The sequence below is a fragment of the Equus quagga genome, chromosome 8 (assembly GCF_021613505.1).
Source record: "Equus quagga isolate Etosha38 chromosome 8, UCLA_HA_Equagga_1.0, whole genome shotgun sequence".
In the NCBI taxonomy this organism is placed as follows: Eukaryota; Metazoa; Chordata; class Mammalia; order Perissodactyla; family Equidae; genus Equus; species Equus quagga.
In genome coordinates this window covers 40440345-40466570 of record NC_060274.1, presented here as the reverse complement: position 1 = coordinate 40466570, position 26226 = coordinate 40440345, and the positions used below count along the sequence as shown (strand labels likewise).

General features: G+C 40.5%; 1 protein-coding gene across 6 annotated transcripts in view; it reads left to right on the top strand.

The window, feature by feature from the left end:
* URGCP (upregulator of cell proliferation) overlaps positions 1–26226 on the top strand; it is an 82256-nt gene that overhangs the window by 52243 nt on the left and 3787 nt on the right. For 2 of the 6 annotated variants that reach the window (XM_046669679.1, XM_046669675.1), the window contains exons 2-5: positions 13156–13182; positions 13483–13553; positions 24299–24349; positions 24800–24838. In XM_046669679.1, coding sequence (XP_046525635.1) covers positions 24316–24349; positions 24800–24838 — 73 coding nt within the window. In that variant the 5' untranslated portion in view covers positions 13156–13182; positions 13483–13553; positions 24299–24315. Of the gene's footprint in view, positions 1–10431; positions 10491–13155; positions 13183–13482; positions 13554–15264; positions 15415–24298; positions 24350–24799; positions 24839–26226 lie in introns of those variants that run through there. The other 4 variants (XM_046669680.1, XM_046669677.1, XM_046669678.1 and 1 more) reach the window with 3 other exon arrangements.

The window sequence follows — 26226 nt, the reverse complement described above, 5'->3', positions numbered from 1 at the left end:
AATGGGAATTTCCTTCTACATTTCTAAACTTCTGTTTATATCCAGGAAGACAGTTGGGGTTTTAAAAAATTGTTTTCTGTCCCCAGCTTACTAAATTCTCTCATTGTTTCTTTGCAGTTTTCCAGTTGATTTTTTGGGTTTTCCATGTCTGTCCGACCATAATTTCTTTCTGTTACCGTGGATAAATAACAAGTTGATTCTCCCTTTGTTGTAGGTAGAGTGTGTGTCTTTGGGAAAGGAACCGACAGTGGTCTTTCAGGTACACAGTGGAGGGCTGACTTTCCTCAGTCCTCCAGCCCCTTCCAGCCCCAATGCCTGTGCAGCTCTCCATGGCACCAACTTGCTCATGATCCCCTCCAGCCCTCTTCACCCACAACCTTCCCATCTGAGATGGTGGCGGCTCCATTGAGCCTGGACACTTGGAGGTTTCCTGGACTCTGTCTTTCTCACACGCTCTGTCCAGTCTGCTGAAATCCTTCACAGAGACATTCAGAGCCCAGCCCTGTGTTGTCCCCTCTGGTGCTGCCACCCAGGTCTGACCTTCGTCATCTCTTGAATTGCATGTTACCTTGGACTCAGAGCATCTTCCAGAGTAAAAGCCAGCTTTCTATGGCCTAGAAAGCTCGGTCTTACTTGACCTCTCCTACTGCTTTCTTTCTGCTCCCTCCATGCCAGCCACACTGGCCTCCTGCTGATCCCTGAGCACCTTCAGGCCTTGGCTGTAGCTGGCCTGTGCCTCTGCCTGGATCACTCCCCGGGGAGCCGCACGGCTTATGCCCTCACCTCCTGCCAAGCCTGTACTCGCATGTCCCCTTCTCCGGGAGGCCCACCCTGACCGCCCTTTTAGCTACAGCAGTCTGTCCCCCATTCACCACACTCCGAGCCCCTGATCCCAGTCTGCGCCTTCTTTCTACCGCAGCACTTAATGTCTTCCAGTGTATCCTCTGCTTAAAACCTTTAAAAGTGGTTTATTGTCAGTCTGCCCCAGCTTGTTGAATGTAAGCTAAGAGCAGGGATATTTGCCTTCTTCACTGATGTATCCCAAACTCCTAGAAGAGTTCTAGCGGTAAATAAATGTGCGGATAAATCCAAGAGAACATCGACTGCCTCGCGGTGTGCAGGGCAGGGCTGGTCAGCCTTGCTTTATAGGTTATCATGTGTGTGTTTTGTAGAGTGTGTGTAATGAGTGTACATAATATCTTCCCAACCTTGGCTCCTGGAGGATTAGAACTGGCTCCTCTTGTATGGTGGCCCCTGCACGAGCCCGGAACAAAGACTGCTTGCTCGTTATGCCGTTTCTGTCCTGGAACACTCTTGGGCCAGGGTGTTGCAATGATTATCGCCCCAGGGCCCTGCTGAAAGGGCATCGCCAGCAGCCAGGACATCATTGCCAGCATGTGCGGAATACGCCCTTTCTTAGTATGCCGCCTCTCCTGCCCTTAGGAGGTTCCAGGTGCAGAAAAGCATTAGGACAACAGTGGGTCCCCCCAACCCCCCAACAGGCTACCCACACACTCCAGCATGTTTTTGGGGACTAAACTACCAGGCTGTACAGTGCTTGTCTGTTGTTGTTAGTGCCCTCAAGTCAATTCCTACTCCAGCAACCGTGTGTCCAACAGAGCAGAACCCTGCCCGGTCTTTTTGTGCCATCCTCTCACCTTCCAGCACTGTATCAGACAACACTCTGCTGTTATTCACAGTTTTCATGGCCAGTTTTTTCAAAAGTGGGTGGCTAGGTCCTTCTTCCTAGTCTGTCTAGTCTGGAAGCTCCGCTGAAACCTGTCCACCATGGGTGACCCTGATGGTATTTGAAATACAAGTGGCACAGCTTTCAGCATCACAGTAACACGTAGCCACCACAGTATGATGACCAACAGCTGGGTGGTGGTGTTCCCTGACCGGGATACGAACCTGGGCTGTGGCACTGAGAGCGCCAGATCTTAATCACTGGACCAGCAGGGCTGGCTGCTTGTCTGTTACCTGTATTATAATATCTGACATCTGTTTGTCCTCATGTGCTGCTCCATGGAACCTTTTCACTATATTTTCTCAGGCAGTCCCCACTGCTTCCTGATGAGTTTTAAACTTCTCAGAATGTGTGGTCATCCTGCAGAGGTGGGATGGCCCCTAGTTTTGTGTTGGATTTTGTTGTGGGTTGAATTGTGTCCCTCCTGAAACATGTTAAAGTCCTAACCCCTAGGACCTGTGAATGTGACCTTTTTTGGAAATGGGCTCTTTGCAGATGTGGTTGTTAAGATGCAGCCATACTGGGTTAGGGTGGGCCCTAATCCAATGACTGGCACCCTTATAAGAAGCAGAGAAGAGACACAGACACACACAGGGGAGAACAGCATGTCAACACAAGGCAGAAACGAATACAGCTGTCAAGAGCCACACATACACTGTATTAGTTTGCTAGGGATGCTGTAACAAAGTACCACAAACCGGGTGGCTTACAAAAAACAGAAATTTTATTTCCCACAGTTCTGTATGGCAGGAGTCTGAAAGTAAGGTTTCAGCAGGGTTGGTCCCTTCTGGAGGCTCTGAGGAAGAGTCTGTCCCATGCCTCTCTCCTAGCTTCTGGTGGCTGCCAGCAGTCCTTCGTCTGCCTTGGATTGTAGATGCTTCACTCCAATCTCCACCTCCATTGTCACACGTTTTTCTCCCCATGTATCCAAATTTTCCTCTTATAAGGATACTAGTCATTGCATTAAGGGCCCAGCCTACCCCAGTATGACCTCATCTTAATTTAGCTATTTACATCTGCAAAGACCCTATTTCCAAATAAAGTCACATTCACTTGACTAGGGTTAGGACTTAAGCATATCTTTTTGGGGGACACACTTCAACCCATAACACACATCAAGAGGGTTTGAAAAGGTTTATTACTGATTTAGTGAGGCTTTCTGGGCAGAGCATCTGGCATTGGGTTTTGTTTTGTTTTGGTGGTTGTAATGGGGTGAGGGTACCCAGCCAGCACAAAGGAAGGATCTCCCTGGCTCTCTCATCAGCTGGCCCAGATATGGGGCGGGAGGGAAAGTGGCAGCTCCTGAAAACTGCCAGCATCAAACAGCAAAAATTGAGTCCGACTCTTTATTATCCAAAGCAATTAATATATCATTGACTACACTGTGGTGAGCAATTGCACCTGTGTTTATCCAGACGACTCCTGTTTTGAATGGTTTTCTGTGCTGTCTTGGTTTATTGGTACCACTCATTGAAGGAGCTGGTTTCATTGCTAAGAATTAGCCTTGCTTGCAAGGTTTGGACAATTTATTCTGGGCATTGAGGGACACTGTCCAAGGAGTGCCTGATTCTGAGGTGGTAGGAGGCATCTCCATTTTCAGAGGTGGGTCAACATGTGTGGAACACCCTGGTCTCCTGAATCAGAATTTCCAGGTGTAAGTTGTTAACATAAAAACTGAATTGGGGGGGCAGCCCAGTGGCGTAGTGGTTAAGTTCCCATGCTCCACTTTGGTGGCCTGGGGTTTGCAGGTTTGGATCCTGGGTGCAGACCTACACACCGCTCATCAAGCCATGCTGTGGCAGTGTCCCATATACAAAGTAGAGGAAGATTGGCAATAGATGTTACCTCAGGGCCAATCTTCCTCACCAAAAACACAAAAGAATCAGCCAGTTGTTTTATTTGCAAAAAGAGTTTATTCTGAAACAACCAAAAGACTTGCACTTCAGGATATGCAAGCTATGGCAGACCATAGGCAAATCCTGAGAGCAAAGGAAGGGAGCTTGCTTTTATAGAGAAAGAGGGGGAGTGAAGGGGGTGCTGTAATAAACAGAAAGTCCATTGGAGGAAACTGGGAATCCAAAGTGTAGAGGCTTCCGCTTGGTTGGGGTGCTAGTCTCTCATTGGCTGGGCTGTTGCTAGACAGAGAGAGAAATCTTACTTCCTCCTGCTGAATAGTAGAGTAGTAAACACTTTCCTGGTGGAGATGCACACATAATTCTCTTCCTGGTTGAAGTAATTAAAGATGTATGATGGCACTTGAGAGCTCCCCCTATAGGCCTTCTCAACTCCAATCTAGTTGAGGTTGCTTTGATTAATTCCACATTTTCCCCTTTCAATCAAGATCATTCTCTGAAAGCATCAGTGATGAAAAGTCAGGTTCTCTGCATGTAGTGGTCTTGTCCCTCAGTGCCAGGAAGGACATTTCCTGGTTATTATGTCCCATGTTGGAAGGAAGGTGCACAATGATTAGAAACCATTTAGGCCACATTTGAGTAACAAGGAAGATTAGGAGGGAGAACTCTCAGGCATTTCCCATCTAAAGTCTATATTTCATCAAGGTCATAAGCATTGGAAATGATCTTGAAGTGCAGCAAGACTAGCAATTAACCATATAAGCTCACTTTTTAAAGATTGTTTTGCTGGAACTTTGTAAGAAAGGTACTAGATCGATTTTTCCAAGCAGCTCCTTAAAACTATCTGGTCACCTCTGAGTCTATATACGTCTCTCTTGAATATGATAATCTGATCAAAGTCTTGGTATCATTAGCCATTATTTCCAATTATGTCCTGTTATAAGGAGAATAGATTCTCTTTGAATTTATGCCAATACATATATTGTCATGAAGAGAATATTTAAGAGTTTCCAAGTTCTGGAGGGATCAGGTAAGGAGAAAAAGATAAATGCTTCAACCTTTGTTGTAAAGATACACTTTATCAAATTGCTGTCAATTATAGATAGCTTAAAGGAGAGGAGAAAAAGGGATCCTTCACATCTGGAAAACAAAACATTAAAACATTTAGTCTTCCATTTGAGTTTTAGAAATTCTTATCCAGTTCATCATTATGATCTTAAACTCATCAAAAACTTATATTCCAGAGTACTTGTCAAAGTCTTCTCCATGAATCTCTTTGAAGATGAAACATATTTGTAAAAGCATCAGAGTCAAACAATAACTGTAAATGGCAAAAGATTTTTTAAAAAGGCAATGGGTAGAGATCAGATAAGGATTCATCATAATGCAACTGAAAGGGAAATTTGTGTATTTTTGTGACATACATTTTTAGATAGTAACTAGAATTACAAGTGATAATATTATATCTCTTTGACCAAAGTAACCATAAAAGATTTCAAAGGCAAATGTAGAAGGTTACATAGTTGTAAGCAAAACTTAACTCCTTTAATATTAAGAAAGCTTAGTTTTCCTAAGTACAGTTATGTGTCACTTAATGACAGGGATACCTTCTGAGAAATGTGCCATTAGGCAATTTTGCCGTTGTGCAAACATCATAGAGTGCACATACACAAACCTAGGTGGTATAGCCTACTACGCACCTAGGCTGTGTGGCACAGATCTTAGGGAACCACCGTCATATATGTGTTGACTGAAACGTTGTTATGTGGCTCATGACTGTATAATTAAAGACCTGATAAAAACATCACAGGAAATTATTTTGATAAAATACAAAATCTGTTTTCTAGGTATATTACTTAAAAGGTAAAGAAGCTTTTACAATCTGTTACTAAAAGCAGACCAATAAGCCAAGAAAACCTTGTCCTCTCACAGAAAAGAAAGCCAAATTTTAATTTTGCATCATCTTACTTCTGATATTAAAACTCACTTTTTCCAGTCTTAGCCAGTCCTGACCACGTATAAAATTCCTTTCCCAAGATTCCTTTCTGTAAACTATCTACAACTTTCTTTTACATTCAGATTATGTCCTATGTTTTCCTCTTTCCCATTCTGAAATAAACAGCCTCTCTGTAGGACAAAATTGCTTTTTTCCCACTTCAACAAAATGTATTTCTGTTCCTTACACCTTCCTTTACCAAAACACACGTCCTACTTTCTTTGCATACCAAGATATTTCCCTTTTTGTTTATAGTAGCTTTAGTTACATATATTAGAATTCTTTACCCTTAGAATCCTTAATTTCCAGTGAAAACTAAGAAGTAAGCAATTGTGGGCTGGCAAATTTATAATCTTTCAGTATGGCACAAGACTTGGTTACTGACAGATCCAAATTTATCTTTAGTTTCTTTGCAATAGAAAGCCAACAGTAGATGAACCTCTGTTCAGTAAGTAATGTTTTAGTATTTTATCTTGTTTGGAAAATGATCCAGATATTCAATGAAATTCCATCATTTAATTTCACTTAGCAAACCTCTAAAGTTTCAAGTCACCAAAAAGATTTTGGAAGCTATTTTTTGAGCACACATACCATAAAATATAATTACTGCTCCTAAAAACTCTTCTGCCATTTTTGTCTGTCTAAATCATTTGTTTCCAACAATTATGTTTAGATTACTCACAAAAACTTCATGTGACATTAAAGCAGGTAGCCATCATCTAAAGTTATTTTCCTTGCTGACTGTTTTTGCAACAGAGATAACAGGAACTGAATAAACTCAGGTAGAATGCAAGTTCTGTGTCTACATTATATTCAGTGTTGATAACTCTAAAGACATGCTTGTTTCAGTTAAACCAACAACCTTAAGCTAGCTTTTATTTACTAAAGATTAATTCCAGATCACATAAAGGTGGCCCATTTGGGTTAGTTTCTATATTTCTGAGTATACTTGATTTACATAAATGCTTCATTTTCTTTCAGATAATTAAATAGAGTTCTTTACAAATTAATTTTTTTTTTAAAGATTTTATTTTTTTCTTTTTTCTCCCCAAAGCCCCCCGGTACATAGTTGTATATTCTTCGTTGTGGGTCCTTCTAGTTGTGGCATGTGGGACGCTGCCTCAGCGTGGTTTGATGAGCAGTGCCATGTCCGCGCCCAGGATTCAAACCAACGAAACACTGGGCTGCCTGCAGTGGAGCGTGCGAACTTAACCACTCGGCCACGGGGCCAGCCCCTTTACAAATTAATTTTGACAATACCATCTGGAGGTAAAAAAAAAAAATCACATATCATACCTCCATAGACACACAGACAGATGTAAACAGAGATCTTAACAGCTCTTGTTTCAAAAATCTTAGTCATGTCTCAGGTACAAAACTCAAAGAAAGAGTTGCATTCAAATTGTGTTTCTGGCAGATAGACTAAAAGTTGAGGTTACTGCTCAGATGGCCAGAGTTTTTTTTTTAACCGAAGATTTTTATTTGTATGCTGTCAAATTCTAGAACTTTTTTCCCTTTCTGAGAGAAAGAAATCCCAGCATGGTATTTTTCTAATAAATCTTGCCCTAATAAATGAGTAAGAGTGGAGGGGCAAAAGAGAAAGAGGAAGATGGCATCAGGGGTGAAGTCTGAGCACAAGCTGGCTGCTGGGGCAGAGTCTGAGACAAAGGAATCTGGGAAGACAGACAACATGGCACCTGAGACAAAGAAGGAGGGGGTCCCAAGGGAACTTGAGACTTGAGAAGCCATTTTGTTTTCCCTCAGCTTTTTAGTTGTCTTGGCTAATTTAGATACATTATCTTGTAGTGAGGCAATTTTAGAGTTTTGTGCACAGTTGGAAGCCTCCAGGTCCCAATTACAATAAACATACCATTCATTTTGTTTAATTTTAGAGCCGTGGTCTTCCAGTTCGGTTTTAAGACAAACAAGTTTGAGGAGGTTGAAAGCTCCCTATAATGGCCATTGTAATTCCAGACTATTCTTGGTCTGTTTACCCCACTTAGTTAAAAATGTGCATGTAGGGAGCCCTTGGTTCTTAAACATAAACCTGGCCAGGGTCCCTGAAGGAGGGTTTCCCTCAGAACCTTTAGATGACTTGAGATCCCATTTCTGAAATTCTTCTGACAACCCAAGAATTGCTGGAGTCCCAGCCCTGAATCCAGAAGGAATCCAAAACAAAAGAAAGTTGCTGGATTCTCAGCAAGCTCAGTCCCCAAAGGCAACGCTCCCACTGCCTGCTTCAGAAAATTACTGAGTACTGCCCAGGAGTGAAGCCTTGAACTCAAGGACAGAGCCTTGAACTAGTAAGGACAAAGCCTCTCCTGATCCCAAATAAAGAAATAGAGCTCAAAACGCAAAGGGAGTGGAGATGCACTAAAATGCAAGTAGATGGTGATTCATGGAAGCGACGAGCATAAGGGGCTCAGTGTGGGTACCTTGCTCGATTCCAGGGGTTGCCTCCTTTGGATCCCACTTTCTGACACCATTTATGTCAACTGAAAAAGTGAATTGGCTAGTTGTTTTACCCACAAAATGTCTTTATTTGGGAACAACCAAAAGAATTGCAACTTGGGATGTGCAGGCTATGGCAGACAGGAGGCAAATCCAAAGATCAAAGGAGGGGAGCTTGCTTTCACAGGGAAGGAGGAGTGGGGAGGGGCTGTAATAGAAAGTCCATTGGAGGAAATTGGGAGTCCAAAGTGTAGATGCTTCCCATTGGCTGGGGTGCTATAGTCTCTTGTTGGCTGGGCTGTTGCTGGGCGGTGAGAGAAATCTTCCTTCCCCCTGTTGGTTAGTAAGGTAGTAAACACTGTCCTGTGGAGGTGCAAGTGTGCTGTCTTTGCCTGTTTGGAGTAATTGACGATGTGTGATAGAGCGTGAGGGCTCCCCCTATAGGCCTTCCTGACCCTAATTTAGTTGAGGTTTCTTTTATTAATTCCTCAGCGTAGAAAAGCTCCTCAGGCAATTCTGCTGGGCAATTGGAAAAAGAAAAAAGGACAAGGAAAGTGTGCCTTGTCCCATCTCCTAGAGAAAAAGCCAGTGAGGCAGTTGTCAGGGTCTTGATTCCGCCTGCTAGACTTGAAATGAGCCCTGTGTACAACCAGGATGTCTACTTACTAACTTAGTGAGAAAGAATTGCTAGACACACTGGGCCCTCAGGATGGTGATCAGATCACCCCTTTCCCTGAAGAGAAGTCTGTGTGGGGAGGGGCCCCCAGGAGGGAAGGCGAGCCGTGGTGCCACCACCACGTGAGGCCACAGGCCTGGGCAGCATGGAGACCAGGAGCCCACGCTCATGCCAGGCCTCTGGGCTGGCAGTCCCCAGGCAGTGCCTGAGCTGGGTTCCACTTTTGGCTGCATGCCCTGGGTTCTTGAGAGGACCGGTGTGGGCCTCAGGAGGAGACTGAAACCTATACAGCCCCTAATAAAGGAGTAGAACAGGGCACGTAGAGTGTAGTCCTATTTATCATTTAATGGAATGAACAACAGCAACATGAATAGAGTAAAAAGGGGAGAGGATTGGATAACCTATTGAGTAATTTTCAAAGAGCAAAGGCATTCACTTGGTACTTTTCCATATTTTATACTTGTCTTATATTTGGAATCAGAAAAAGATATTAATGATGTTAGTAATTTTCAAAATCTCCTTTACAGAAGGCCCCCTTGCCCATGTCTGGGGCCATTGGAAGTGTGGTTGGTTTTTGCTGTCTTGGTCTGACCTGCCTGTGGACAGGCAGGAGGAGGCTTTGCAAGGCTGCATGCTGAGAAGAGGACTGGACATGGAGTTGGCGGATGGGCTGGTTTTTATAATTACTAGCTGTGATTATAAGTTACCTGAAACCTATCTAAGCCTTAAAAATAATGAGCCAGAAGGGAACCAGAAGATTCATGTTTGGGTTCTGGCTGTGTACTTGCTAGCTTGGTGATGCTGGGCAAATCCCTTGGCCTGACCTCTTTGGGTCCTGTTTCCACCTTGCAGGATGGTTTCGGGTGTTGTATTAATCAGCTCGGGCTGCCATAACAAAGTACCACAGACTGACTTAACAGTCATTCACTTCTCGCAGTTCTGGAGGTTGGAAGTCCCAGATCATGGTGTGGGCAGATTGGGTTTCTCCTGAGGCCTCTCTCCCTGGCTAGTACACAGTCACCTTCTTGCTGTGTCCTCACATGGCCTTTTCTGTGTGTCTGCAGAGAGCAAGCTCGTATAGAGGTGTTCTTCTCTTATAGGACACCAATTCCATCAGATGAGGGCCCTGCACTTAGGACCTCATTCAACCTTAATTACCCCCATAAAGGCTTCATCTCCAAATACAGTCACATTAGGTAGGGTTTCAATAGGAATTTGCAGGGACACTATTCAGGCCATATGAGTATTGAAAGCAGAGTTGGAAATTAAAAAGCACCGGACAAAGGTGAGATTCTGTTGCTGTTCTCTCCTCAAAGCTTGGCACTGCCTTCAGTTTACAGCACAGGGACTCAATCAGGTGTGAAGTTTGTTGACAAGAATAAAGTACAGAATTCTATTTATATTTTTATAAATTAGCACAAACTCAAGGTCGTCCTGTGATAATGTCACCCTTGTTCCCTGCTTTCTTGCGTGGGAAGAAAGGGTTGAAGTTAAGCTCCTGTCCTGGGAACTACCTGCAGAGTGTGTCCTGAGAGCCCGTGTGCAGTGGGAAGAGGACTGGCAATGCCCTGGGCCGTAAATTCCTGTCCTCTGGCCCCTGCCTGCCTGGGGTCGCAGGCATGGTGCCCATGGCTGGTGCCCGGCCAGGCCTGCTTCTTCCTCTCTGGGGAACTACTTTTAACTGACTTGTTGTTTTCTTTTTTTTAAGGTTACTTTTTTCCTTATTACAAAAGCAACATATGTTCTTTGCAGAAAAGTGAAGAGAAGGTGATGAAAATTTCCATTTTTATCAATATCAGTGTCAAGCTAAGTCAGAGAGTTGCTTAGTGCTCTGCACTATAAAGAGGCCAAAACAGCCATGAATGCAGTGACCACTCTAGTTATTGGAACTCTCCTCAGAGAGAGCAGAGGAAGAGACCCCCCAAGGAACATGCTGGAATAACAAGCACGGGTCCTGATACTTCCTCTGGGAGGTGGATTTGATGAACACACAGTGTTTGTCTTGCTGATGAATTAAGTGGAATGAGATCGCTTGTCTCTGAGGGGGCCTGCCACAAGCTAGTTTAAGTATGTTATTGGAAGAACGTCGGTTTGAAGGGCACCTACCTGATTATCGAGTCTTCTTGGGGCACCCACATATTATTCTGGCCATGACCCCCCACTCACCATCCTTTTAATAGCTGTTTTGGTTTTATTAAATCAATACATGCTTCTTCTATTGAAAAAAATTCAAATAAGACAAAATAAACTATCACACTAGCCAGAAATTTGTTTAAATTTTATCTAAAAATAGAAAACTATTAACTTTTTAAACTTTTTACTTGGAAATTATTTCTTAGAGATAAATTACAAAAATAAAAAGGCCCCTTATCCAGTCTCCTATTCTTAACATTTTAGCTCATTTACCATTCTCATTTATTCTTCTTTCTCTCTTGTATACACACACATACACGTAAAAATGCACACATGTAATTTTTTTCTTAACTATTACAGAATAAGTTGCATACATCATCACCCTTTATGCCTAAATTCTTCAGTGTCTATTTCCTAAGAACAGAGATATTCTCTTTCATAACTACAGTAGTTATCAACGTCAGTAAATTTAACATTGATAGCACCCGTATTTCACTTTTGTCAGTGGACCCCAAAATTTCTCCTTCTAGTTTAGGATCCAGTCTAGGATTAAGTATTGCATTTTGTTTTCATGTCTCTTAATCTGGAACATTTCCTCAATCGTTTTGTCTTTTATGACATCCATACTTTGGGATAATACAGTTCTCCCCCTCTGGCATAACGCTTTATTTTGGGTTTGTCCACATGATTACTTTAGAGTTCTACGTTCTCAGCCAGAATACTGCATAGGTTACATTGTGTCCTTTCTCAGGGTACTACAGCTGGGGGCACACAATGGTCATCTGTCCCCATTGTCACTGGCTTTGATCACCCAGTCACGTATAAGTACTAGGTTTTTTGTTTGTTTTATAAAGATCGGCACCTGAGCTAACAACTGTTACCAATCTTTTGTTTTCCTTCTCCCCAAAGCCCCCCACTACATGGTTGTATATTCTAGTTGTGAGTGCCTCTGGTTGTGCTATGTGGGGTGCTGCCTCAGCATGGCTTGATGAGCAGTGCCATGTCCGCACCCAGGATCCGAACCAACAAAACCCTGGGCTGCCAAAGCAGAGTGCACGAACTTAACCACTTGGCCACGGGCCGGCCCCAGTACTAGGTTTTTTCTCCCTGGCACCTAATAAGCAGTCTGTGAGGAGACATTTTGAGACATATCTTGCACTTCATCAACATTTTCCTCCAGGAGCTGGCATTCCTTGATGTTTCTTCCTTGAGCCAAGCTTGACTAAGATGGTTGCAAAGTGATGCTATTCCAACTGCAGCACCCCTCCACATTAGCGTTCTGTTGTAAGCAAGAGCCCTCTTTCTTCCTCTCCCATTTGTTTATCTATTTATTATCTATATGGACTCATTAATTCCTATTTTTCGATGGTTTTTAATTAATTACTATATTTAATTATATTCATGCTCAAATTATCCCAAACTTGGCAGTGGGAGCCCCTTCAAGCTGGCTCCTGTGTCCTGTGACATGCCCCATCCCTTTTTGGAGCACTTCCTTATTTTCTGAAATAAGATGCTCAGGTTCATCTTATTCTTTCCCTGCCCCAGCTCCAGAGTCAGCCGTTTCTCCAAGGAGACCTGTTATCTTTCGCATGGAATGACATTAAAGGGTGCTCAGTGTGCTCATTGCTATGAGAGTGTCTTTGCTTCTCAGCCCTTCAGGGGCCGTAGCCAGGAAATACATGCATGCACACACAAGTGTGCATACACACATGCACACCAGCATGCATGGAAGGATCACGAGTTCACACTGGTACTTCCGATGCAGTGTCCCTCCGCAAGTTCCTTCTCTGACATCCTCCATTCCTGATTTGTATGCCCTTTCTTCAACAGTGGACCTCTGGCTCCTGCCAGATCACCACATTTACTCGTTCCTGTGAGATACCTAAAACAGTTTATTCTTAAATGGACTATACTTATCAAACGTACTTAAAAGAATTCAGGTTCATCCCTTCCTGGCCGCACTATTAACTTTTGATGAACATCCTTCTAGATCTCCCTTTAGACACCTGTAGATAAATATGCACAATTTTATTAAATTGTAATCACATTATACATACTGTTCTTTAATCTAAATTTTCCCTCCACTAAGGAACATATTAACATCATTCTGTAACATATCATCCAACATCTTTTTGTCCACAAAATGACATCCATAGAATATTTTGTAATGGTTGCACAATAAGACTGTACCATAATTCCCTGCTGTTGGACTTTGATTTTAACAGGCGTCCAATTTTTCGCTATTATATATAAAGCTGGCATCAACATCCTTGTAACTAAATCTTAATTATTTCCTTAGGATAGAAGTGGAATTACTGGTCAAAGGGTATGTATATTTTTATGTCTTTCTGAATGGCTGTATTTATGCTCTCGCCCACAGTTTTTGAGAGTGCTGGTGTTGTTTTGACCAGTGTTTCTCAACTGTGGCTGCACATTAGAATCACGGAGGGCACTTTTAAAAGCAGTGATGGCCAGGCCTGGCTCCGATATTCTGCTTTCAGGGATCTGGGGTGTGACCAGGATTTGTGGTTTTTAAAAGCTCCCCAAGAGATTTTGATATGCAGCCAATTTGATAGGTGAAAGTGGTATTTATTTTAATTATAATTTTCTTCTGAAATTGTTTCAGACATTCAGATTTGGGAGAAGTGGCCCCAGAAATAAAAGGATCTGAGAGACGAACAGCTGTGGCCATTGCAGGTAAGGTTGGGCTTGGGCCCACTGTGAAGCAGATATGTTTCTTCTACCCCTTTGGGTTTCTAGCACCGCCCTGGGCTGGGGATCACGGACCTCAAAAATAAATAAGCATAAGGCCTTTGGTTTTTTTTACAAGAAGATTCCATCTAAAGGTCTTTTAAGCTTCCGTCATACATTCAAAATAGGATTCAATTTTAAACAGATGATTATTACACATTTTACTAGGAACACATGATTCCAGTGTGAGCATGTCATAACTGCCACCCTGAGTCATGTTTACAGTGACTGTCTAGTTTCTAAACTGGGCACTTCTGAGAGTGAAAGATGTCTTTTGTTGGGACAACAGGTATAAATTGGGAATGTCCTGGGCAGACTGGGGCTTGTGGTCTTTCTGGTGATGGTCCTCCACATAAGCTGGTTTTTCTTTCTTGGGAGTTGCGCAGTGGGGCTGCAGCTGCCCCTCATGACTTCAACTTTAAGATGTGGTGGCCACACTGTAGACATCTTAATTTCTCTTAGTAACTCATTTTAGATCTATCTTTAATTTGGTCCTTCTCAAAATGAATGTGTCCTATTGGATATTAATAGTGTTATGCAAAAATAACCCCACAATAATATGCAAATAAGTTAGGGTTAGTCAAATTTTGTTTTATTTTATTCAATCAAACAAATATTTATTGACCACTTACTATGTGCTGGCATTGTGAATCTAGTAAACAATAACAGATGAAATGGCCAAAAATCCTTATCTTAATGGAACTTAAATTCTAGAAGGTAGGCACCATGGAAATTAATGGCTAGTCAGTCAAGTCTTACAGCAAAGTTGGGATCAATCAGTAATTGCCCAAAGTCCTTCAGTTTCTCAAGATCTAGAATCATGCTTTTCAGGACAGTAGCCACTAGGCACACAATTTAAAATTACACAGAATTAAACGTTTAGTTCCTTAGCTGCACTAGCCATATTTTAAATGCTCAGCCACCATGTAGCTAGTGGCTACGTATTGAACAGTGCAGATAGAGAACATTTCCTTCATCACAGGAAGTTCTGTTGGAGAGTGTTGCTCTAGGAAAACAGGAAAGAAAGCTTGGGGGTGGGCTGAGGAAAAGAAATTACCTTACCAGATGCCTACTGTGAGGTGGGTTGTCTTATTTAGTTTTTATAACCACCTTGTAAGATAGTTATTATTGGTCTTTTGTTTCATTTGAGGAAACTGAGCCTCAGAGACACTCTGGTCCTTCCCCAAAGTTCCATCTCTATGTATCTCTTCAGTGAATAAGCCTCCTCTAATTATTTTAACAAATTTTCTTCCTGAGGTATGTGAATTCCTCTTCTGCATATATTTTATTTTTAAGACTTAAAGCAAGCTCTTCAAACTATAGGATTAAAGAAAAAGTTGTACTGAAGTATAATATACAAATGGAAAAGTTCCCATATTACAAGCTCGATAAATTTTCACAAACATGAACTGACCTATGTTAACCAGCATCTGATGAAGAAGCCACACAAAACCATCACCCCAGAAGCCCTGCTTCTAATCACTTTCCCTATCCTTTGCCAGGAGTTAACACTCTCCTAACTTCTACAAGCACAGATTAGTTTTGCCTGGTTTGTGCTTTATATAATCATCCTATAGAATTTATTTACCTTATCTCAAGTCTGAGGAGTATACTTCATAGCTCATTGTTTAAAAAAAATTTTTTTAAACCATTTAAGAGGCTTCTGGGAAGATGATGGAGCAGGAAGCACCAGGAATCCCTCTCCCCACCTGGACAACCATTGCACCAGCAGAATCTATCTGATGGGATCATTTTGGAACTCTGGAGTCTGTTGAAGGCTTGCAGCTTCCAGGGGAAGACCTGGAGGGTAAATTGCAGTTAATTTTGGTCAATTTTAGCTCTTAGCACAGTAGCAACTACCCATCTCTTATTCCTAGCCAAGTGGCAGCAGCTGTGCACATGATCCTGGAGAAGCTTGCAGGAGCCAGGGCAGGCAAAAAGAACCCTGACTTCCAGGTACTGGGGATGTGCTCTCATTGCTGATTGCTGCTTCTGAGCACAGAGGTGCAAACAAAGAGTGGGGCAGCCACTGTTGTTACACCTCCCCTCATTGTTGTACTTCCCTCCTCCTCCTCCAGCCGAAATGACTTCCAAGGGATTTAAAAGACCAACACTCTTCCCCTGTTAACTTATGGCTTTTTCCCTTTTGGGAGCCAGACATTAAAGACTAGGACATTCAAAAACAACTGCCTGTAACAGGGAAAATTAGAAAGTGACTATGCATGCCCAGAAAAAGGCTCAGAAAAGACCTGAGAAGACCTTAAGTTTATGTCTCAGGCTGATCCTTAGCACAGAGACAGCCTCTAACAATCAAAAAAACTGAAAGAATAACAAAAGACAGCAAACCCTGAGGAAGGGAGAGAATCTGATTTCCAAAGTTACCACATTATTAGATTCAAATGTCCATGTTCAAGAAAAAATCACAAGGCACACAAAGAAAGAGGAGAGCATGGCCCATTCAAAGGAAAATAAATAATACAACAGAATCTGTCCCTGAAAAAAGACTTACTGGAACAGGTATTAGACAAAGACATTAAAATGATGGTCTTAAAGATGCTGAAAGAACTAAAGGAAGATATGGACAAAGTCAAGAAAATAATGTGTGAACAAAATGGAAATATCAATGAAGAGATAGAAAACCTAACAAGAAACCAAAACAAAATTCTGGAACTGACAAGTACAATAACCGAAATGAAAAAAATCACTAGAAGGATTTAAAGGCAGATTTGAGTGGGCAGAACAATGAATCAGAGAACTTGAAGATAGGACAATGGAAACTATCAAGGTTGAGGAACAGAAAGAGAAAAGATTGAAGAAATGTAAATAGAGCCTAAGAGACCTATGGGATACCATCAAAAGGACCAAGATATGCATTGTGGGAGTCCCAGAAGGAGAAGAGAGAGAAAAAGGGGTAGAGAGAATATTAGAAGAAATAATGGCTGAAAACTTCCCAAATTTGAAGAGAGACATGAACATAAACATCCATGAAGCTCAATGATCCCAAGGAAGATGAATTCAAAGAGACCCACACTGAGACACATGATCATTAAACTTTCAAAAGCCTAAGCCCAAGGGCAAATCTTGAAACAAGCAAGAGAGAAGGCAGTCATCACATACAAGTGATCCTCAAAGAGATTTTCTGTAGATTTCTCATCAGAAACTTTGGAGGTCAGATGATAGTGGGCAGATATATTCAAAATGCTAAAAGAAGAAAACTGTCAACCAAGAATTCTAAATCCAGCAAAATTGTCCTTTAAAAGTGAGGGAGAAATCAAGACATTCCTAGATAAACAAAACCTGAGGGATTTCCTGACCACTAGACCTGTCCTGCAAGAAATGCTCCTGGGAGTCCTGCAGGATCAAATGAAAGGACAGTGGACAGTAACTTGAAGCTGTATGGAGAAATAGCAATCTTAATAAGAGTAAATACATGGACAGTTATAATAACTAGCATTAGTAGAACAAGTTTGTAGCTGTTATTTTTGTTTTCTACATGATTTATGAAACTAATACACTTAAGAAAAATAAATAATGTGACAGTTGGTATTACTGTAACTTTGGTTTGTAATTCCAACTCTTGTTTTCTACATAATTTAGGAGACTAATGCATTTTAAAGAATTATTAGTTTATGTTTTGGGGCACACATTGTATAAAGATGTAATTTTGCGACATCACAACCAAAAAGGGGGTAGGGACAGAGTGTAAAGGAGCAGAATTTTTGTATGTTATTGAAGTTAAGCTGCTATAAATTCAAAATAGAGTGTTAAAACTTTAGGATGTTAAATGTAATCCCCATGGCAACCACAAGGCAAATAGGTATACAATATACACAAAAGGAAATTAAGAAGGAATTTAAACATTTCACTACAAAAATCAATTAAACACAAAAGAAGATAGGAATGCAGGAAATAAAGGACAAAAAAGTGATACACAGAAAGCACAGTGACAGAAGTAAGTTCCTCCTTGTCTATAATTCTTTCAATTTAAGTGGATAAACACTACAATTATAGGACAGATTGGCAGAATGGATAAAAACACATGATCCAACTATATGCTGTCTACAAGAGACTCACTTAAGATCAAGAAACATTAAACCATTTGGAAGTGAAAGGATGGAAAAAGATATTCCATGCAAATAGTAACCAATGGAGACCAGAGTGGCTATACCAATAAAAGACAAAATAGGCTCTAAATCACAAAAGGTATAAGAGACAAAGAAGGACATTACATATTAGTAAAACGCTGAATACAGCAAGAAAACATAACAATTATAAACATTTATGCACCTAATGGAAGACCATCAAAATATTTGAAGCAAAAACTGACAGAATTGAAGGGAGAAATTGACAGTTCTACAGTTAGAGTTGGAGACTTCAATACCCTGCTCACAATAATGGATAGAACAACCGGACAGAAGATAAGTAAGGAAATAGAGGATTTAAACAACACAGTAAACCAACTAGATCTAACAGACATGTAAAGAACACTCCACCCAACAACAGCAACATACACATTCTTCTCAAGTACACATGTGGCATTTTCCAGTATAAATCATATGTAGGGCCACAAGTTAAGTTTCAATAGATTTAAAAAGATAAATATAAGACAAAGTGTCTTCTCTGGCAACAATGGGTTGAAATTAGAAATCAATGACATAAAGAAAACTGAAAAGCTCACAAAATTGTTTTTGAAGAGGAATCACAAGGAAATTAGAAAATACTTAGAGACAAATGAAAACAGAAACATAACATACCAAACATATGAGATGCAGTGAAAGCAGCGTTAAGGGGGAAATGTATAGCTCTAAATGCTTACATTAAAAACAGGAAACATCTCATATCAACAACCTAACTTTACAACTTGAGACTAGGAAAAAAAGAACAAACTAAACCCAAAGCTAGCAAAAGGAGAGAAATAATACAGATTAGTGTAGAAATCAATGAAATAGAGAATAGAAAAGCAATAGAGAAAATCACTGAAACCAAAAGTTGGTTCTTCAGTAAGATCAACAAAGTTGACAAAGCTTATCTAGATGGACTAGGAAGAAAAGAAAGGACTCAAATTACTAAAATCAGAAATGAAAGTGGGGACATTACTACCTATTCTGCAGAAATAAAAAGGATTATAAGAAAGTAGTGTGAACAATTGTACGCCAAAAAATTGGGTAACCTAGACAAAACGGACAAGGTCCTGGAAACACAAAACCTACCAAGACTGAATCATAAAGAATTAGAAATCCAAATAGACCTATAACTAGTAAGGAGACTGAATCAATAATAAAAAAATCTCCCAACAAAGAAAAGCCCTGGTCCTCATGGCTTTACAGATGAATTCTACCAAACATTTAAAGAACTAATACTAGTCCTTCTCAAACTTTTCCAAAAATTGAAGAGGAGGGAACTCTTCCTAACTCATTCTTGAGGCCAGCATAACCCTGAAACCAAAGCCAGATAAAGACACTACAAGAAAAGAAAACTACAGAACCATATCCTTTATGAACATTGATGCAAAAATCCTCAACAAAACACCAGCAAACAGAATTCAGCAGCATATTAAAAGGACAATATACCATGACCAAGTCAGATTTATTCCTGGAATTCAAGGATGGTTCAACATAAGAAAATCAAAGTAATATACTACCTCAACAAAATGAAGGAAAGAAACCACATGATCATCTCAATTGATGCAGAAAAAGCATTTGATAAAATTTAATGCCCTTTCATGATAAAAACACTCTTTAAAATAGGAAAAGATGGAAAGTACCTCCACATAATAAATGCCATATATCAACAACCCACAGCAAACGTAATACTAAATGGTGAAAGACTGAAAGCTTTTCCTCTAAGATCAGTAACAAGGCAGGGGTGCCCACTTTCACCACTTCTATTCAACATAGAACTAGACATTCTAGCCAGAGTAATTAGGCAAGAAGAAGAAATAAAAGGCATCCAAATTGGAAAAGAAGAAGTAAAATTATTTCTGTTTGCAGATGATGTGATCTTATATGTAGAAAATCCTAAAGATCCACAAAAAGGCTGTTAGAACTAATAAATGAGTTTAGCAAAGCAGCAGGATACAAGGCCAGCACACAAAAATCAGTTGCATTTCTATACACTAAGAAAGAAAAACCCGAAAAGGAAATTAGAAAAACAATTCCATTTATAATAGTACCAAAAAGAATAAAATACTTAAGAATTAACTTAACCAAGGAGGTGAAATACTTGTACAATAAAATTACAAAACAGTTTTTAAAGAACACGTAAATAAATGAAACACATTCCATGTTCATGGATTGGAACACTTAATATTGTTAAAATGTCAGTATTACCCAAAGCTGTCTACAGATTCAATGCAATCCCTATCAAATACCCAATGACATTTTTTGCAGAAGTAGAAAAACTCATCCTAAAATTCATATGGAATCTCAAGGGACAGTGAATAGCCAATCTTGAAAACAATTTCAAAAATGAAGAACAAAACCAGAGGTCTCATACTTCCTGATTTCAAGACCTACTACAAATCTATGGTAATCAAAACAATGTGGTATTGGATAGAGACATATAGACAAAGAGAGCCCAGAAATAAACTGTCACATATACAGTCAAATGATTTTTGACAAGGGTGTCAAGACCATTCAATGGGTAAAGTACAGTCTTTTCAACAAACGTTGCTGGGGAAACTGGATATTCAGGTGCAAAAGAGTGAAGTTGGACCCTTACCTACCACTGTATATAAAAATTAACTCAAAAGGGATCAATGTAATCATAAATTTAAGACATATAACTTGATCTTGGAAGAAAACATTGGACAAAAGCTTCACAAATTTGGATTTGGCAATAATTTCTTGGATACGACACCAAAGGCTCAGGCAACAAAAGAAAAAATATCAGAATATAGAGAGCTCCTAAAACTCAACACCAAAAAAACAACACGATTCAAAAATGGGCAAAGGACTCAAACAGACAGTTCTCCAAAGAAGATATACAGGTGGACAATAAGCACATGAAAAGATGCTCAACATCACTAATCATTAGGGAAATGCAAATCAGAACTACAATAAGATACTACCTCACATCCACTAGGATGGCTACTATCAAAAAGACAGAAGAGAAAAAGTGTTGGTGAGGATGTGGAGAAACTGGAACCCTTGTGCATTGTTGGTGGAAATGTAAAATGGTGAAGCCAGTGTGGAAAACAGTATGGAGGTTCTTCAAAAAATTAAAAATAGAATTACCATATGATCCTGCAACTCCATTTCTGGGTATATACTCAAAAGAATCGAAGGCAAGGTCTCGAAGAGGTATTTGTACACCCACGTTCATAGCAGCATTATTCACAGTAGCTAAAACATGGAAGCAACTCAAGTGTCCATTAACTGATGAATAGATTACCAAACGTGGTATATACATACAATGGAATATTATTTAGCCTTTAAAAGGAAGGAAATTCTGCAGTATGCTACAGCATGGATGAATCTTGAGAACACTATGCTAAGTCTGTCACAAAAAGACAAACCCTGTATGAGTCCACTTATATGAGGTACTTAGAGTAGTCAAAATGATAGAAAGTATAATGGTGGTTGCCAGGGGCTGAGGGGAGAGAAGAATGGGAAGTTATTGTTGAATAGGTAAAGAATTTCATATTTACAAGATGAATAGAGTCATGGGGATGGATGGTGGTGATGTCTGCACAACTGTGTGAATATATTTAACACCACTGAACTGTACACTTAAACATGGTTAAGATAGTAAATTTTATATGTATTAAAAAAGGTTTTTTTTTAAAAGGAATAAAACATTGGAGAAAAAAACCACTTTAAAGTGAGTAATTCTGTGGCATTTAGTGTATTCACAAAGTTGTACTTCTTATCTATTTAGTTCCAAGACATTTCCATCACTCGAAAGTAAAACTATACCCATTAAGCATTTTCTTCTTCTCTCTCCCTCCTCCCAGCCCCCATAGCAACCACCAATCTATGCTAAGTCTCTGTTTGTTTATTCTGTATATTTCCTATAAATGGAACCATACAGTATGTGCCCTTTTTGTGTTTAGTTTCTTTGATCTAGCAAAATGTTTTGGGGTTAATCCATATTGTTTGTTTTTGCGAGTGAATAATATTCCATTCTATGGATAGCCACATTTTGTTTATCCATTCATCCATTGGTGGACATCTGCGTTGTTTCCACCTTTTGGCTATTGTGCTGCTGTGAACGTGCATGTACATGTACTTGTTTGAGTCCCTGCTTTGAGTTCTTTGGGGTATATACCTAGGAGTGGAATTGCTGAGTCAAATGGCAATTCTATGTTTAACTTTTAGAGGATCAGCCAAACTGTTTTCCACAGCAGCTGCACCATTTACAATCCCACCAGAAATGTACGAGGTTTCCAGTTTTTCCCCATCCTTGTCAACACTTGTTATTTTCTGTTTTGTTTTTTTTTTAAATCACCGTCCTAGCAGGTGTGAAGTGGTATCTCATTGGAGTTTTGATTAGCATTTCTCTAGTGACTAGTAATGTTGAGCATCTTTTCACGTTCTTGTTTTGTATATCTTTTTTGGAGAAATGTCTGTTCAAGTCCTTTGCCCATTTTTTAATCAAGTTGTTTGTCTTTTTTGTTGTGAAGTTGTAAGAGTTGTTTGTGTATTTTACATTCTAGACCTTAATCACATGTGATTTGCACCTACTTTTCCCATTCTGTAGGTTCTCTTTTCATTTTCTTGATAATGTTCTTTGATACCACTCAAAATTTTTATTTTGATGAGGTCTAGTTTATCTGTTTTTTCTTTTGTTGCCTCTGCTCTTGGTGTCATACCTAAGAATCCATTGCCAAATTCAAGGTTATGGAGACTTACGCCCATGTCTTCTTCTAAGAGTTGTGTAGTTTTAGCTCTTATATTTAGGTCATTGACACATTTTGAGTTAATTTTTATATATGGTGTGAGGTAGGAGTTCAATTTCATTCTTTTGCATGTAGGTATCCATAGCTCATTCTTAACACTAACAGCCGTAAGGGGTCAAATTGTGTTTTAAATGTCCATTTACTGCCCAATAACAAGTATTCCAAAATTTGGTGAAACGATCTATAGCATGAGTACTGGATATTATAATAATTAGGGGAACAAGTCATTCAATTTGATGGATAAGAATGGTTTTAATTGCCCCGTGTAGAGCTCATTTCAATGGTAGGACCTGGCCCACACTCGGCCCCATTTGAGCTTAGCTGTCCCATCCTAATTATTTCCTGTCCAGCTGAAGTATAGCGGAGGTGGAGACCTTGGCCCACAGTGCCTAGCCCTTGTGGCCCCTATATTTGCTGCTGACTTGTGTCCTTGCCTGAAGCCCTGCTGCCTCCTCTCCTACCTCTTCTGTGGTCTGCTGATGACCGATGTTTATCTTGGCTTCCAGCGTTCTCTGCCTGCGGAGCATTAGGCTCTCCCACCCTTCATCAGTGGTTTCCTCCGTTTGATAGCCCGACCCTTTGGCCACTTTGAGCACCTTTGCCTTCACCTACTTGTTATCTCTCTGGTCCAAATCAGAGCTGTTTCCCATGCCTAACAAAGCAAGGTCCTGTCTTTTCTGGGTCTGAAGCTTCCTCCTTGATTTCAGCTCAAAACTGCTCTCCTAGAGCCCCCTCAACCCCACCCCAGGCTTCTCTAACTTTCCTGTTCTCTTCTTCAACCGTGGTGTCTTCTCATATGGCATTTTGGATCTGTTGGAAGAATGCTGATGTCTTTTCTCCTCTTTGAATAAAATATCTTTAGACTGCTTAGCATTTTGGTTTGATCTATGTGAACCATCTGTGTCTTCTCTGATGCTCCCCTGCTTGCTGAGTCCCCTCCCTTTTCTACTGTTTACCTCATTCCTACTCTTCATGTCTGTCTCCCAGAGACATCAAAGACGACTGTCTGAAATGTCAGATTTACTTACCTGATTATATGGAAATCATGAAAGAATTAATAAATCTGAAAATGTCAGAGTCTAGTCTTGATTCATAAACCTTTAAAAATACAATTTTAATTTTAGAATAGGTGATACTTTTACTTACATCAGAAGTCAAAACAATAAAAATATGCACATAGAAGTCTTGCTCCCACCGTCCCACATTTGTAAGCACATCTATAGAGTTTTAAGGTCTTTTTCCCCAATGCAAATATCTGAATAGCACTAAATTAAATACATTCTGTAACATATTAGTATTGATGGACATATCATGATGTTAGAGACTTTGGACAGATAACAGTTTACTTGTAGGTTATAACTCTTCCCCACTCCCCCCATATATGTGCATCATTATGAGTGATTACAAAAACTGATGGCAGAATACAAATAATGTTCATAGGAAGTAATCTTGAAATTGAGCCAAGGAATTTATATCAACTTATATTTTAAATAGTTTCTAAAATCAAAGATTAACCTATGTGAGTTTCATGAAGTTATTTATATTTTATTTTCACAAAGTTTAGTAAATTCTCTAAGACTATATCCTAGAGCAAATCACTGTCTTGTGTTTAGCTGTTCCTACTTTGTGTCATATTTTGGGTTGAAAAAAAAATGAAATTTACATAGGAAAAACTGAAGCCAATAATAGCACTAAAGATAACCATTAGCCACCACATCCTCACTTAAACTTTTTGGTAGAAAGGTCCTAACTTGCTGATAAAACTAAATGTGTGTGTGTTTTTTTCTTCCAGATTTGGAATGGAGAGAAATGGAAGGAGATGATTGCGAGTTTCATTATGGAGGTAGAAACTACAGGATTTGGCAACAGATTGGACTGGGGAAAGAGAGAGGGAATGGGTAAAGTGAAAAATAGCTGGGGGGCCGGCCCCGTGGCCAAGTGGTTAAGTTCATGCGCTCCGCTTCAGCGGCCCAGGGTTTCGCTGGTTCGGATCCTAGGCGCGGACATGGCACCACTTGTCAGGCCATGCTAAGGTGGCGTCCCACGTGCCACAAGTAGAAGGACCCACAACTAAAATATGCAACTATGTACTGGGGGGGTTGGGAGAAAAAGCAGGAAAAAAAAATGAAGTTAATAAAAAAAGAAAAAGAACTGGGATTTTATATTTCGAACAACTGGGAGAAGTTGCTGTCTTAGTAAGAAAGAGAGAGCCTTCTGAGTTTAGCTTAAATTAATTTGTGTCAATCCAGGGCACCTGATTGGATTGACACTTCATTTTCCTTTGCTTTTTTAGATGGTACGAATGAGGCTCAAGACGGTGACTTTCCAGCAGGTATGCGTTTTCTCTCTGTTTCTTTTCTCTGCTCTAGCTTCCTGTCCTTTTGAAGGACATCATCTAGACTGGTGGTTCCCACACCTGACTACATCCAAGTCACCCCTAGCCCATTAACTGTTTATGTGCCATTAATAATATGGCCAGAAGAACACCCCCCGGGGAGCTGTTCCCATGTAGAGTGACATCGTGAGTTAGCAGCCAGAGAGGGGAAGCCCAGGAATCTTATTTTTAACAAGTTCCCAAAGTGATTCTAAAGCACAGCCAGGTTTGAGAACCATTCGTCTGATCCAGTGGTTGCATTTACAGATCTGCCAAGGGTCACGCACTGGGCATGGATATATATATAAATAGGTTTGTTTACTCTGGCTTTTTCCTGTCGCACTTAACTACCACACCGCTTAAAAAATCAAAACGGTTGTTCCATGTCTGGATAAGAAACACAATGTTCCTGGTTTCATTCAGGCAAAACTCAGAAACCTGAGTAGCACCCGTGAAGGATTTCTACTACAGTGTGTCTCTCCCCACACAGTTCTTTCGTTTCTGCAACAAGTTCACCAGCGCTCGTTCTCTCTGGGGCGATGCCAAAGCCCCTCTGCGCGTAGAGCCCTCTGAGCCCCTGGGGAAGGAGGGGTTTCTGAAGAGAGACATTAGGTAGCAGGTGGACCCCTACTGGGGAGTGAGACACCTGAGTCCCAGTGTTTTGAGCCTGCTGGTCACCCAGGAGTGGTCCTGAGCCCGTCCTGTGACTTCTTGGGACTCAAGCAGAGGGCTGGCCACCTGTGCTTCCTCTTGCTGGTTATCTGAGCAGCTAAGGAAACATCACCGGTGTCGCTCCTTCTTTTGAGAAAGGAATGAGAAAATCCTGGAGTTCAGCAGGATTTGTATTTATTTAGTTTGTTAATTTATTTAACATTTAAAATGTACTAATCATATGCAGTATGAAAATTGGTGAGATGCCGTGGCCAAGAAAGGGGTGGTGGGTAAAACTGTTGGAGGGGCATTACTGTTCTCAGCATCTAGTGCTTGTGAGAATTCATATGGTTTTCAGTGATATTTGAAGATCTGAACAAATAATTGCAGACTTATGATCATCTCTACCAAATATTTTAATACAGTAAAAACTTAAAACCATCTTATTGGCTTCAGATTTGCAAGATGGTTGTTTAGCTATGATTTCTGTCACTCTATACTTAGTAGTAACTCCCTGTTTCCTTTAAAAATTCTCCAACTTATTTGTAAAGAGAAAAAAACATTAACTAGAAAATCAGAGTGAATCAGTGATTGTGTCCGCTGTGGGAAATTCCTGGTGACATTGTGAGGGAACCCACTGGGGTCCCAGAGTGTGGGGTCAGGATGAGGGAACCCACTGCTGGGCCTGGACTGTG